Source organism: Acipenser ruthenus, chromosome 27 (genome assembly GCF_902713425.1).
Source record: "Acipenser ruthenus chromosome 27, fAciRut3.2 maternal haplotype, whole genome shotgun sequence".
NCBI lineage: Eukaryota > Metazoa > Chordata > Actinopteri > Acipenseriformes > Acipenseridae > Acipenser > Acipenser ruthenus.
Window position 1 is genome coordinate 20182654 of NC_081215.1, and position 16115 is coordinate 20198768.

Below are 16115 nucleotides of genomic sequence, written 5' to 3' on the forward strand. Positions count from 1 at the left end.
AAGGGAATTAATGAAGACAGCTTGAAGTTATTAAGCTGAAATTCAGCCTGTGGTAAAAAGACATGCCAAAGAAATATGATTTTCTGCTCAATACCAGACAAATAGGCCCCTTTCTGCGCACTCTGCAGTCTGGCTTAACAAGGAGTTATGACCATTATGTAGACGTTGAAATTATTAATTGAGGATGGTGAGATCTTTTCTGGCTTTTGTAAGTCCTTTGGGGTAATTTGTCACCTTCCAAACTGAGCTTTAGGCTGCTAAGATTGTCAATGCAACTCTTTTTTTTTTTTAACTAAAATTAAACCTGCAACGGTAATCAGAATACGGTTCAACAGTGACAGAATCTGTCCTACACTTCTGCCTGTAAGTTCCAGCTAGAAATGCTATTGAGAGGGTTTCCAGTATTCTTGGTATGTTTTTTTTATGTTTATAATGAATATCACAATATAGTTAAATCTAGGTTGTTCATCACTCTTTCAAGCACTCATATATAAATATGTAAAAATACACTGATTACCTTCAGTTAAAATGTTGCAGTCCCTTTGTTTTGTGATAACTGCAAAAACGCACATGATATAAAATGCTTCCACTCCACACTGGACAAATAATTGCCAATTGAGTAAATGTTAATGACTGTACCCAAGAATATTATCATATTGTGTTTTAAACTGTTTATAGGATTTTTTTTTTTTTTTAATCAGCCCTTTAAACGATCAGGATGTCAAATGATCAGGAAATGAAGGTGGAGGTTCTGTACTTTAGGAATCCTGGCTTGCTGAAAAAACTATTGTCCATTTTAAAGTCTATCAAGTCAAAAGTATCTCCATTGTGCACTACAATGCTTGATATTGACGATGTGCTGACCAGTATAAGGTAATTACATGTACTGAAGGTAGAGTCTCTACAGCAATGCAAAAGTTAAAAATTCTTTCAGCCAAATTTTCAGTTTAGATGGCTTACCAAAAGAGTTTCCGTAGAGACATTCATGGTCGCTCTCTCGTCATTTTGCTTCAAAAAGTTTCATTATTTAACTCATTTATTTTCTTAAAAAAAACCTATTTATTCATTTAAAAACATGATTGTAAAAAACAAACAAACAACGAGTTTTGACGCTAACGTGTCTTCATCGGGTATCATACCTATCTCGTGCACACGATTTACTATCTTCAGCGCAAGCGATGGCCACGAGATCAAATAGCTATCTAATTATTACACATACTAATTTAGCCAATCAGATCACTGAAAATCAAATGCGAACCAATAAAGATTTAAACAAAATAGTATATGTAATAAATTACCCAATTAAACGTCGCGTTACATCTGCCATTCCCGCCCAATTCGTGGCGGAATATGAACTCGGCATTGGGCAAAGTCCAGTAAAACCTGGACAGAACGAGACACTTGGGGACGAGCGTTAACCGGGGGCTTCAGTGTCTTAGAAATCACTTTAATTCAGTGGTAACCCCACTGTAACTAATATGTACTTTTAAACAAGTGTTGAAATATCTGAAATAAATATATCAGAAAAAAACAAACACCATTATAATCCGGTTCCAACGTATTATTATTTTTTGTAACGTGTAACTCGGGGTTAGCCGACTAGCAACACTTTGTATTCATGATATAGTGACATAAGGGATATACTGTACATATATATATATATATATATATATATATATATATATATATATATATATATATATATATATATATATATATATATATACAGCGTTTGAGTTTGGCAGCAAATACCTAAATGGAATCTCGTTGCTGATCTACTGCAGTGCTTTAATCACGCATTACATCATGTAAATGGACGCGGGCCAACTCACCACTTTCAGGTATTAGCTTTAAAAAAAAAAAAAAAAAAAAAAAGGTAGGAGTCAGCAGTCTGAGGATTATTATCATGACGTTTCCCATACAGAACTGTCGTATGATTTACAGACAGGCCTGTTTGAAAACTTGATAATAAACTGCAAAGCAAGTGAAATCAGCAGTGGCAAATAAATAAATAAATAAATAAATAAATAAATAAATAAATAAATAAATAAATAACCAACCACTTCCCGGTACTGTCCAAAATGTTTGGCACCGAGTAAATGCCAATCCCGGTTTCCAATCAGAGACCATCTATAATGATACTATCATACTTTTAACCAATCCTAGCCTGCCAGAGGCGGGGACTGTGTACACGCGCACAAGTCTGCATTCAGTGAAGCTTTTTGTTATGGGAAGTTAGTGTCCAGGGTATCTGTAGGTGCCATACAGCGCAATATGAAAATACGACAGACAGAATGACGACTTTGCAGTCAGTGTCACCAAAACAGACAGGTACCGCTCTAGGCGGTGTAGTAATTATATTTCTCTCGATCTTGCTGATTCGTCAGCTTTTAAAGCAGAGAAGACCCAGAGGTTTTCCGCCGGGACCGACACCTTTACCTATAATTGGGAACGTCCTCTCTCTTGTATCAGAGCCGCACGTCTACATGAAGAAACAAAGTGAAATCCATGGACAGGTATTTTAACTAAGTCTGTTTCTGTACGCAATAATTTAATAATACCGAAGTAAGACCAAATGAGTGTTCTGTATCTAAAATAATTTGTTCGACTGAAAAGTTGTTCCTCTTATTAAATCAGCTGTGTTTTGTTTTAAATCTATTATATTAATTTTCTTCTTCATTATTGGCAGGTAAGAACTCCTGAAGTTGATGTATGTCCTTTTGCGGGTTGTGTAGTGTAATGTAATTCCTGGCATGGTTACATCATGCCACACAAGTTTAAGCAGAGCCAAATTAGACAGTGCTTACAAAACAGCAGCACTTTATACAACGATTCTAGGTTTAAGAATATTAAGTACAGCTGACAAACGTGTACATACTGTAACAGTAAATATTACATTTTTGTCAGAAAAATTCAGTCTAACCTTTGTAATGCTGTCAGATTTAAAATAAATAAATAAACGTTTTCATACATAAATGCTACATTGTGCAAACAGTGTATACAGGCAGCCAACAGAAACATACACATTAACAGTAGGGTTGGGTAGGTTTCCAAACATCTGGTGTGTCTATGTGTGTGAAAGGTTAAACTAGAGCTGAGATCCCTGCTTAGGAATGATGAGGCAGCAGCACTAAGAGTTTGCAAAACGCTAAGTTAGCTACATTATCAAGGTAGTGTAAACGTGTTCTTTCTGGTTCAAAAGCAGTAGTTCATGTTATTATTAGTGTCTATCTCACAAATGATGAGATTTCATGAATATATTTTACACTGGAATTTTGTAAAGTCTCTGACCCACCAGTTTTTTTCAGTCCTAAAATCTCTCTGTTTTAGTTAACAGGGGAGCTGTTAACATTTTGAAAATATTTTTTTTTAGTACAGAACCTTCTGTTATTTATTCACGTGCTAATATTGCGTAAGTATGGCAGCGTCCACAGATTGTCTCCAGAGGTTAGAATTAAATAATGTTTCGCCATCATGTGTAACACAAAAAGCAAGTAAATGCTGAATATTATGTAAGTAACAAAGACACCCCTACATGATTTCCCAGTACTGAACTCTATCCTTCCTATATGGTCGTTTTGATTTAATATGTGGTAACTAAATCACGTGAAAGATTTAATTAAAGTAAAACCCTGCCCATTTATAAAATCAAAATTTGTCTTGCATGAAATGAAATGATTGAACGTGTCTTTCTGTTGCACGTGGAGAATCGACCCCGTGTGAAATCATTGAGTTGATAATGTTCATCTACCGATTCCACTGACATTTCTGTTCACAGAGACACATTTTATAGTAGTCAATTAAAAGCACAGAGCGCTTCCTTTCAGGTCAGTTCTTTGATTAATAAGCCTCCACTCACTGGCAGGGATGCGGAAACCATTCAAATGCTTTGCAAGTAAAAAGGGCTTCCATATTCCCACAGTCACAGCAATGGAAACAGACCCTTGTCCACCATGCTACAATACTACCTGCTGTATTACTGTATCTGTAATATTGATAATTAGAGATTTTGATGTTAATTATCCGATTAGTATCTTTTTTAATTATGGTATGAACGTCTACCCCAAAACATTTATTAAATTAAAAACTTGTATATTCAAATCAACTGTAACATACCTGGAGAAAGTTTTTTTTTTTCAGTAAATGATTTGATGTGTTTTTTTATTTCATTTTTTTGGTATTCAAATCCATTACAGTTTATGTTATTGATAGATTAATCTTAATTGATTAAAAGCTCTACTGAAAATGGATTAATTGAAAAACAGAATGATCTCCATTTTTAAGGCTTGTGTTGTGATAAATATATACTTTTTATGTGTACATTATGAACTTGTACTCCATCGAATGGGGATTAATATGCCCCCCCCCCCCCCCCTCCTGTTACCTGTTCTGTTCTAAGTAACATATTTTTGTTTTCTCTTCTAGATATTTAGTATGGATCTTGGTGGCATATCAACCATTATAATCAATGGTTATGATGCTATAAAAGAATGTCTTTTACATCAAAGTGAAATTTTTGCAGACCGACCATCTCTACCTCTTTTTAAAAAACTGACAAACATGGGAGGTATGTATTATTCATCATTAAACGATAGTATTTTGAAAGTATTTTTTATGTACTTGAAGGCTTTTTGAGGCTAACATTTAAAACAATGTATATGTGTATTTGTTATACAGTATGTGAGGTAGTACAACCTCTTATGTCTGTCTTGCCTCCTGTTTTCATCAAACTTATTCATCAATACAGTTTGGAACATAAACAGAATGCTTGAGGCAACACTCCTATAACCTAAGAGCATCTTTTATTAGAATTTACAACTTCAAAACAAAAACTAAATCAAAGCACACATTTTAAATATAAACTATGCAGGAACAAAAGTAAGTAAGTATATATATATATATATATATATATATATATATATATATATATTAATTATATGCTTCAAGCCTCTATTGTTTTCAGCGGGTTGTGATTCAATTGTAGTTGTAAAAGCTCATTATTCTGTGCTTTTAAGATGAGTAATCTATATGAGATAAATATATCCTTTCTACACTACAGTATGTAAACTAGGGTGCACTATTATCTAAAACCTTAACCTTATCTGAAAATTATTTAGTAACAAGAGAACTGAGTATAATACAATCTGCTTGGCTACAAACCAACAGAATTGTAGAAAAAATATATTTTAGAAAAACTGCAAGAAATCTATTGTACACCGTCTGTGTATGGTTTCTTTTCATTCTTTAACCAGTCGCCTGGGGCAATGAAAGGCCTTCATCTGTGTCGATTTAGATTGTTATGTTTTACCAGGAACTGGAGGTAACACGAGTTTAACAGATTTACAACTTTATAAAATAGCCTCAGAAGTATAAAAAACCTACATAATAAGAGGCTTCTTTCAAGTGGCATTTAAGTTTTTTTGGGACAAACGTTCAAAATAATGTATGTCAAATAATTCACACTAACTGCATTACATTGCTTTTTTTGCCTCTGTCATTCTAGTAACTTGTCTTCATTGTTCTAGTTGTAGTACCGCACATGTGGTAGAGAAGTCATTTAGCAAGTCCTAACTATATGCTTGTCAAGATCACCTACCACAAAAAGATTGTAAAATGAGCAGTGAATGTGATTAAAAGCAAACAAAATGTAGTTTACTGAAGATGTGTGTGTATAACATAATCCAATAAGCTGAAAAGGCTCACCGAGATCACTGCTTTCTTGCATTTGCATGGCAAGCAAAATTTAGAGAATAAGCCCTTATAAATAATCAGGCAGTCAAGCATAGGCTTTTGCTTTAAATAATGTTTTTAAAAATTTATGTTCAAAGATATAGATAAAAAAATGGTTAGTTTCTGGTATCTAATCACTTCCTGTGCAGTAGATCACATGATCTGGCTGCAGCTAGACCATTGGAGTGGAACTGAGCTGCAAAAAAGGAAGTGATTTGGTACCAAGACGTAACAGCATAAAAAAAAAGCAAGCAAAAAAAACCTTAACATATTAACACTAGAACTGCCGCGGTTATGCTCATACCTAAAGGAAAACTTGGTAAACACCACTTTACAACCCAGTACTTATATGTTGTATAGTATCATCATTTTTTATTCTAAATAAAAAAATCATTTTTTTATTATTATTATTTTGTGTACTTTGCAGGATTGCTGAATTGCAAGTATGGAAGGGGATGGATTGAACACCGCAAACTTGCTGTCAGCAGCTTCCGTTTCTTTGGCTACGGTCAAAAGACTTTCGAAAACAAAATTTCAGAAGAATGCATGTTTTTTATCGATGCTATTGACGAATACAAGGGTAAATCTTTTGATCCCAAGCATCTGATAACAAACGCAGTGTCTAATATTTCTAACCTCATCATTTTTGGCGAGCGTTTTACATACGATGACACTGAGTTCCAGCACATGATCGAGATCTTTAGTGAAAACGTTGAGCTAGCTGCTAATGCTTGGGCGTTCCTCTACAATGCCTTCCCATGGATCCGGATCCTGCCCTTTGGTAAACACCAGAGGCTATTTAAAAACGCTGCAGAGGTGTATGACTTTCTGCTCAAATTAATCGAGCGTTTCTCATGCAACAGAGTGCCTCATTCACCCAGGCACTTTATTGATGCCTATCTGGATGAGATGGACCAAAATTCTAGTGACCCTGAAGCATCATACTCTAAAGAGAACTTAATTTTCTCTGTCGGTGAGCTTATTATTGCAGGGACTGAAACAACGACTAATGTAATGCGATGGGCAGTGCTATACATGGCTCTATACCCTAACATTCAAGGTAAGGACTACATATACCACCACAGGTTTTATAGTTATGGATGAAGGCAAAACTTTTTGCAATCTTCCAGTATGTGTTATATAAAACATGTAATATGCCTGCAACATTCAAAAAGATAAGTGGTTATTACAAATTATACTATATTCTGCATATATTATTTTAAAAATATATATTTAAACTATTGCATTTAGGTCAGTGCTATGCATGGTGCCATTTATTCCACTGATATTATCTATACTAGATTTGAATAACTACTAGGCACCCTGGGTTGTTAACAAATGTCACACATATTCTGTAAATGGTAAGGGGTGTCATACTGTGTGTCAGAAGACCATGCTGTAATACAGAGTAATACCATGTTGAATTGTCACTGCAGTTGTCACTATTCTTTACTTCACTTTCCTATTGCCATTATACACTTATGTAATGAAGACAGTTACAAGAATAACTTCCTGACCTTCCTAAAATGAGTACATATACAGAAGGTCATTGTTAATCTGATGCTTTTTAAAAATCAAATATACTGCCTGTCACTTGTGTTTCTTATAAAACATTACCATAAAATACCATACCGTTGCAGCTGTTATTTTTATTTTGTTTTGTTTTACTTCATGTAACTATCTAGTCTGTGCATGCTGATGAGATTTATTTTGATTCCTCTTTTTTGCAGAAAAGGTGCATAAAGAAATAGATTGCTTTGTTGGGAACAACAGGACTCCAACTTTAGAAGACAAACCAAAAATGCAGTATACTGAAGCAGTTCTTCATGAAGTTCTGAGGTTCTGCAATATTGCTCCACTTGGGATTTTCCATGCCACTACAAAAAACACAATTGTGAGGGGATACACCATACCAAAAGGGACCACTGTCATAACAAACCTATACTCTGTTCATTTCGATGAGAAATACTGGAGCAACCCAGGACTGTTTAGTCCAGAGAGGTTTTTGGACAGCCAAGGGAACTTCTGCAAGAAAGAGGCATTTGTCCCATTTTCACTAGGTCTGTTACCTCTAATATCATGTGCTTATTGAATAGTTACATCATGTAGATTAAAAAATACATAGCAGACCCTAAAGTTGTTTAACAGATTAAAATCATATTGAACACATTGGAAGAAGAGTTGCACCATAGGTATAATCTTGTTTTGTTGTTTATAGCATTTTTCTGTATTCTGATTGCCCCACTTTAACACTATGATTTGATGTTGTGCTTTGGTACTATATGACCGTTTTCTAAAGCGGTTTTATTGCCTGTACCTGACAGTGATTTTCAGAACTCTTCATTACTTGAGCAAGGAGACTCTTGTTGTAGGTCCTATTACCACGCACTTGATACATGCTATAAAAAAATATAAAACTGTATAAAAGATTTGAGAAAACTTTTGAGAGGTTTTGTTTTTTAGCAGTCGTTTGCATTGCTCATCTTGTAGTATGAACTATAAAGCATTTTGATTTATTAAGCAACCCTGTGAGGGCAGCTTATATGTTTCTGAACAAGTAACTGAGGTTAAATAAGCTCATTGTTATTTTCGTTTAAGCACATTTTTTAACCCAAGAATACCACTTGCCCAAATGTACTGCAGACGTTCAGATCTCTAGAGCTGATGAAAACACCCCTTTTATCAACTGTGTGTGCAAGCTGCTATTCAAAAGATAAATGTGAAACAGAGATGGTCATTTAATAATTTATGAGGTTCAATTATTGATTCAGAGCATTGTGTTTTATTATTATCTATTGCATAATTTATATACCCAATTGTGACATGCCAAAAGATAAACAGCAACACAGCTGACAGTTCTAAAGAGCTAATTAAGCGATTTTATAACTAACCAATAAGTGCAATAATGGTACATAAATCATTTTAAGGTAACACACCAGTTTGTAAACCCAGCAGTAATGTCTTTTTCCATGCCCGTTTTTTTTTTCCTTACTGCATAATAATTTTTGCATGTTACCTCTCACTGTTAGGCAGAAGACACTGTCTTGGAGAACAACTAGCTAAAATGGAGATGTTCCTGTTCTTCACAATGTTGCTCCAAAGATTTCACCTTCAGTTCCAGAATGGCTTGGTTCCCAATCTAGCAGCTAAACTAGGAATGACTTTACAGCCCCATCCTTATCTCATCTGCGCTGTCAGGCGCCAACTGTGACTGCAAATGCACTGCAAACATGAACACTGACAGAAACATTTACCTCAGGTGAGATCTAGGTTTTGTTTGAAATAATACTAAACAGTGGTAGCATTACTTGAGACCGATTACAGTTCTGTAATTTCCCAAATTCTGGGTATTTTTTTAAATAATTTGTCAAATACAGAAACACTTGGTAGTTTTTTTTTGTATTAACATATCAAGTTTGTGTGTACATTTTCTTAAACAGCAGTAGCGGAACAAGTGGAAAATAGACAGGAACACACTTATTTTAAAGAAAGTAACCCAAACCTGTCCTAAACCATAATGTCAAAATCAGGTTTGACAAGATTCCTTTATTAGTTGTTTTACATTGTTTAAAATGTTGACTGTAATCTTATACATGTAAACAAAAAAATGCTTAATGCTCAGCATTGACTTTATTTTAGCATACACTGTTTGAATCTTAAACTGTGGGTAGAGGTTTTATTTTTTTTTGGTCAATAATGTTACAAATCACAAAGCCTTATATCACACACCATTTGAGGGAGTGTCATCATAAATGTGTTGGCCTAATATGGTGCACATATATATCCAATGCTTTATTAGTTAAGTTCCTTAACCATTGTTGTCCAGTAAAAATGTGTACAGTCAGCTCTCACATATCCAACCCTATAAAAGTTTGACTTCAGTGATGGTTAAACGAGTGTGACGCATATCTGATTATTTCATTTTGGCTCTTTCCAACCCTTGTCCGTTTTTTCAAGGCACACAAAAAAGATACAATGTCAAAAATACATAGCTGAAAGGACTTTGTTATAAAATATGTAGGCTTCCATTAGATGTACTGTAGTTGGTTTTGTTGGTACAGTACTATATTTTCAACAGAAGAAGTATTTTAATTCAGAACGATATGATTCTGAAAATATCACTTGCCAAAAGAGACGACATGTTAACTGTAAACAGTACATACTTTTAAATCCGGTATTGTAGCAGTATGTGAAATTCCCCATTAACGACCCAACAGCAGAATGAAATCAAAATTTTACCCATGCACAGAACTGCATAAAAATGTAAAAGGCAATGCAATTTACTCAGTATTCAAAATTGCAGAATATAGTGCTCAACAAGGCCCTAATGTCACAGTTCACTTGCAAATGAAAATGCACGAAAGCAACTAAAGATCACGGATTTAAAAAAAAATGCATCACAGTATCTGAAACAGTTTAATGATCAACTTTTACATTACCGTAGCTTGTCTCATTCGCTTTGTTTTTCCTGCATTTTCGTTGTGTGAAACTGGAGGAAGCGCTGTGTAACTGCACAATAAAGACAGACTGATTTGGCAAAAAAAAGAAACGTAGGCTGTGATGGATAAACAAGTATATTGTAACAGTGAAGAGATGGGCTTTGTATAAAAAAATTGGTGACGGAGTCGGAAATCGCGTGTGACGGGTAAGTGCATTAATTTGTTACATATATATATATATATATATATATATATATATATATATATATATATATATATATATATATATAATGGGAATTGATTTGTTTTTTAATACAAGGACGGTAAAATGCGACTGAGGTGTATCTGAGTGTCGTATATCTGAGTGCTGACTGCATTACATTATACCTATTACAAGTTTAATCTGAATGTGAGCAAAGGTTAAAATGCACAAAAGTTAATGTCTGTAAAACTAAATGTGAATTTTATACAGTATTGTAATTACTACTGGTTAAAACTGTTATAAACCTTGTCCATTATTACTGTTTATTAACCAGTTCCAAAGTATTAATGATCATATACCCGTGTTTAGCAATGCCCACTCCAACCTTAGTAAACAAGTCTTTGTTATTGTTCTGTTTCTGCATATTTCTAATATTACAAAACATTCCACATTGAAAATAGACCAGCATTTTCACATTCTGAGTTTGTAGTCAGCTTGATACAAAGAAATAGAAAATAAACGTTTACTGGAAATTTGTTAATAATAATACCATTTGTGTCTTCACGTGTGTAATTATTTTTTTATCTTTCTGTACCAAGGGCTATCATAGTACTTTTTTAAAAATAAATAAAAGTTCCATTTGAAGTATGCAGTGTTATTTTATTCTGTTGACATTTGTGCTTATTTGTATGTTGAGGGGGCTGGCTGTATTTTGTCAGATTTTTATTCTTCTCCTTCAAGCGGTTACTTGCCTTGTTTCACTGACTGTTATCACTGCTCAAACAAGTTTAATGGAGGTAGCAATTCAATGCATTTCCCTAAATTAAATTACCTTTGCCATTTGAATTTCCCAAACTTTTGAAATGATGGGTGTGACGCCATTAAAGTCTGATGAAGTATACTGTACTATTGTAGCACACCTAATTCATGTTGTAATTTATTTTCTGTTTTGTAATAATTTGACTTATACTCTCCTCTTTAGATATGTAAGTTTGACACTTATTACCAGAAAAGCTGAACTTTCACTGTATATGTTTAAAGATAAATTAATTTGCTCAACACTTGGAAGAAATCAAGTATATGACGAACATTAAACATTGAACAATCATGGGATTTAATAGCATTCCTGTTAATGTATTATACCTGTGTGCATTTAGTGACACATTAAGGGCCTTCTTTTTATGACTACTATGCTGATTATAGAAGCACATGATTTAATTTCATCCCTTAAAAAAAGAAAGTCAAAAACACTGTGCTAGGCTATGTTAGGTATAGTACCACATCACAAGCTTTGTGTTCCATGTGTTATTCTAGTGTTATATTCACGAATTACTTAAGACATTGTGAGATTATATCCATCCCCATCCTTTATCTAGTATCATTTTTTTTTTCTAAATCATCATGGCTCACAAAGTATATAAACAAACAAACCGGAGCCCATAAGATGGTAATTGTTACAATGTAAATTGTTTCACATTTTATGGAACTACAATAGGGTTTTTTTTGCAGAAATGCACTTGTTTGTCCACAGTAGTATTTCCATGGGTATTGAATCCTATGTAGACGTAGACCAACATTTTTTTAATTTAATTGTTTCTACTTTTATCTGAGCACCATCTTTAAACATCATCAGTTTTCAGTATGTTGTTTGGCTTTATAACGTGATAAATATAAACATTTGATACTGTTTAAAGATGGCACTCGCATTCAAAATGGATGCAAAGTAGGAAGACCAATATGAGCAAAAATGCACAAGTGGGCCTACGTACTTCATTTTTCCATGTGAATCAAATGGTATGTGGCAATAGACAATTTTTGGTAACATACTCTATGGTAGTTTCGTTAAAAGTAACACAGCAGTCATCACTTTTTCCCCATCTTTGAGACCCTTGTCCTTTGCCAGATTACTATTATTGTTTTCTGTAAATTTACAGGTTACCCTGCTGGATCTTTCCATAATTTGACAGAATTGTTTTTAACATGCAGTCTGTACATGCTCTCATGCCTGTACTTATCAATGTTTTATCTTACACATATTCTTATATAATCTCAGTCCACCCCATGACTTTAGTAAATGAACAACTCAAGCATTACTATAATTAGACTCATCTCATGTTTAAAAACGACATTGCCAAACTTTTTTACTCAGCAATCTGATTCTCATATTTGTTTAATAATTAATTTTGGCTTTGTTAATTATGAAATGTAAGCTTTCAAGGGCTGTATGTATATCAAAAGCATTTTTATATCCTGTAGAATAGCTTTCAAATAAAGATGGAAATAAAATCCTTAACAGGATTACCATTATCTGTGAACAGACAGTAAAAACGTATGTGTAGGAAAATATTTCATGAAAGCAAAGGTGCTCTAGTAACTAAATTATCAAAGGGGGTATGAACAGTGGTAAAAATCCATTTTTAATAATTTACACTCCAATTCCTCACAATATTTTACAATGAAGGTGCTGAAGTAGTACATGTGGGTACTATTTATTGCCTTTACATACAAAACGCTGATCCATTATTATTTAATAATGCAAATAACAAAAACTACATTTAATTTGCGCTCGAGTGCTTGATCATTCATACCTGAATTAAATAATCACCACTACCTTATCATTGAATGTTGAAGAGACCTACTCAGTCAATACTTTCTTCAGAACAATGTGTGACACAACCCTACAAGCTGAATTACATTACATCTCTGGCTACAACACATAATGACAAATCAATATCTGGGATTCTCAGTAGCATCACAACTCATTTATAAGAGCTTGTAACTATGAATGTGCACCAAGATCAGTATTAACGTGTCAAATGCACTTGTGAGATCATTGCAAACAGCCGGAATAATAGATTAGTTCATCTACAGTATCTTCCCTCTTTCACCTTTTTTCCCCCCATCTAGCACAATGTAGGACTGACTAAGCACTGGGACTTAGAAATTACACAGCAGTTGTGGAATGAAATATGAATGCAATAATGAGCTGTTAACAGGTTCATATATGTGTTTATGTTAAACAGTTAATAGTCCGTGTGTGAGGCCTTCAACTGTTTTAGAAAATAGTCCCTCCTTGGCACCAGTTTCAGTTTTCCATTTGAAGCCACACACATCTTGTGGGATGTATCCTTCCAGCAGTCTCCAGAGTGATGTTTGATTTTAAGAAATATCTTCCTGACATATGGTTCCTGTGTCTTTCAAAACCTTCTCCGGTGCTTCTGAAATCAGTGTTCTTCTGTTTGTGAATAATCAAAGCCAGTTTTTGATTGCCAGTGTCAATTTTCATTACATGGGAATCTATAACTTAGAGAGGTACTGCATGAAAACCTTTACCTTCCTCTAATGAATCTACTCTTCCAATACCCCTTTCCTGTTGAACAGAAATTTTGAGAAGACTTATTCTGGAATATCCCGTTGCTATTGTGGATGTTACATTCATGATACGACAATCTGTAAGTTGGACGGTTTGTCCTAAGGGGGAGATGAATGGAAGTTAAGGAAATCAAAACATCCATGCTATATATATATATATATATATTTTTTTTTTTTCAATATGGGGTGGGTAACTGATCAGTATCTATACTGGAGGAAAAGTAAAGATGGCCATCAACACACAAACAAAATCTTGGTGGTTGACAAACAAATTTGATTTGAGAATCAATGGGTATTTGGGGATGGCCTTTTATGACTTTTAAACAACTATAAATAACAATAAAACTGTGAAAATGAACTTCCCCACATATTTGATATGACTGAACAGTTACATCTGACATGTATTTAGATGCTACATAAAAATGACAACCATTCGTAAATGCACTGATGACATGAACATTCATGAAAACTGCGTAAAGGGATACTTGCACAGTGAATACCCAATAAACAGTCACAATATAGTAATCATCAATATTATCTTATAATAGCTTGCAGGTTCTAAATAGCACTGTGTGTTGTACTAAATTAGGTACAACACCAGTAAAACTACTGTTATACAAAATAAAGGTATGCATACCTACTGCACCTCACAGCCAAGTGTGTACAAAAGTGTGGTGATTGCCAAAGGTTAAATAATTAATAAATCTATTCCATTTTTTGTTTTTCCATATAGCTTAAGTTTATTACTGGTAGAAATGTATGATGGGAACACTGCCTGGGTGTATTTCACAAGAAGGGAATAGTTTGGCACCAACTGTGTGTATTAAATAACAACGCTGTGTTCAGAGATTTAGCAACAAGAGTGGTTATGATTAGGAAAATGTAGACATTGTACACAGCCAGAAAAAAACACAAGTACCCACAGCTCCCCTTGTACAGACTGTGCATCTGTATATAGTATTAGATAAAAACTCTGGAAACTGGATGATAATTACAGGTTCTCTATGTACAATATATGTAGGGCTTTTGATTTTCGGTTTTAACCGATAAAACCAGATAAAATACCCCTGATACAAAGAAAATGAAATCGGTGGATAGCCAATAAACACCGGAAAAACTGGAAATGGTTAATCTATTCACGTTGACTTTACCCTTTTCACATTTAAAAAAATAAAACCTACTACAAATATAATAATAAATACATTTCCCAGTGCTGCTGGGCAATGTCCCGCCTTCCTGACTTGAATCTATCATTGATTCGTTCTCAATACTTTAAACCTGCTCCAACTACTGAGTGACAGAACATTCCTACATTTCTATTGGAGACTCCACTTGCAAGTTTTAAAACGAGATTACAATCAGGATGGAGGCTTGTTAGCGGGATTTAAAGCTGTATTACAGTTAAGACACGGAGGATTTAAAACAGAATTGTGGCGAAATGTACAAAAATGCCTGCACACAAAAACCCCAGAAGAATGTGCCCGTGACCATAGGGATTTCGTTGTGGAAGACAGCAAAGGAAAGAAGGTACAACTTTAAGTGTGCAAGTACTGTCGAGTTACTATACATATTTTGACAGAAAAAAAAAACGCTCAAGCATTTTGGAAAGTAACCAAAAACACAAATTTCATACAGTACATCAAAAACGAAAGTCGCGAAAAAAACGATTTACACAAAACTCAAAAATAGCTACAAATAAGCACCGAAAAATACAATTAATAAAAACCGAAAAGCAGAAGCCCTAAATATATGTCAGCCACATGTATAAAACAGATGCATTCTGAATTATGATACAGATGTGTAGATATGCTTGTGTGCCGAGATTAAACACTTGCTTGGGAGGAAAAGGTGCACATTTCTTTTATACTAGCTTGATTTACACAGTCTGCACGAGAACTTTAATATCTGCAGCCTGAAATAATTTACAAACATTGTGCAAGAACTGTACATGCATTTAGTTTGCAAACTCCTTCACACATAAGAATCCTTTTTTTTTATTTTTTCGGCAAGTCTCAATAGGTAGAATGTTTCTTGTGGAATGTCTCGAGTTCCTACTTATTAGTTATGTTGCCATATTTCGTGATATAGTGAAGATGTAACAGCAAGTATTTTACTGTTCTGGGGAAATACTGTAGGATGCTAACTAACATATATATTGGCCTGTGTACATTTGGCAAAGTATATATTCTATGAAAATATTGCTGTTTGTAGAACTAGGATACAAGACTCAGTGGGTTTACAACAAAAAGTATCTCTTAAAATAATGTGTATCGCGCAGGACAGCTGAAAAATCGAATCCTACCCTAATACAAGGTCATGTACGAAATCTATTTTATTTTCACTAAGCTGTAACATAATCAAACACCATTTTC

At 34.2% G+C, this 16115-nt stretch overlaps 1 protein-coding gene across 1 annotated transcript; it reads left to right on the top strand.

Moving 5' to 3' along the window:
• The first annotated feature begins 2226 nt into the window (after positions 1-2226).
• On the top strand, positions 2227-10408 carry LOC117432425 (vitamin D 25-hydroxylase). The gene is made up of 5 exons (XM_034054349.2): positions 2227-2516; positions 4426-4567; positions 6158-6790; positions 7461-7790; positions 8760-10408. Exons 1-5 carry the CDS (start codon positions 2295-2297, stop codon positions 8939-8941), a joined length of 1509 nt encoding a protein of 502 aa, XP_033910240.2. The 5' UTR covers positions 2227-2294; the 3' UTR covers positions 8942-10408.
• Positions 10409-16115: the final 5707 nt, after the last annotated feature.